The sequence below is a fragment of the Penaeus monodon genome, chromosome 15, assembly GCF_015228065.2.
Source record: "Penaeus monodon isolate SGIC_2016 chromosome 15, NSTDA_Pmon_1, whole genome shotgun sequence".
NCBI classification, from domain to species: domain Eukaryota; kingdom Metazoa; phylum Arthropoda; class Malacostraca; order Decapoda; family Penaeidae; genus Penaeus; species Penaeus monodon.
In genome coordinates, this window is record NC_051400.1 from 31,813,012 (window position 1) to 31,813,334 (window position 323).

General features: G+C 35.0%; 1 protein-coding gene across 2 annotated transcripts in view; it reads left to right on the plus strand.

Annotated features, from left to right (window-relative positions):
- Positions 1-323, plus strand: part of LOC119581949 — a 23,796-nt gene that overhangs the window by 18,486 nt on the left and 4,987 nt on the right. For both annotated transcript variants that reach the window (XM_037930128.1, XM_037930129.1), the window contains exon 14: positions 140-256. In XM_037930128.1, the coding sequence (XP_037786056.1) occupies positions 140-256 (117 nt within the window). The remainder of the gene's footprint in view (positions 1-139; positions 257-323) is intronic.

The window sequence follows — 323 nt, forward strand, 5'->3', positions numbered from 1 at the left end:
TTTTTTTTGACTCTGAAATGGAAATTAATAATTTTGAAAAAAATAAGATAAAATCATGGACTACTTTTGTTAATAGGAAATAGCCTGCCCTATAATGTTCTACATGTCTGAAAGGTTTTAATGGAACTTTTCTTTTCAGGTGACATCAGGTGTGAGGTACCATGTGATGGTTGAGTTGGTGGAGACAGTCTGCCCCAAGTATAAGAGGCGTATCAATAAAGCTCGCTGTGCTCCAGATATTGGTGAAGATCATATGGTAAGATTCTCTACTATTATCTTATTTGTTTGTGTTTTGCCATCATTGTGAAGCAAGTGACTTTTAG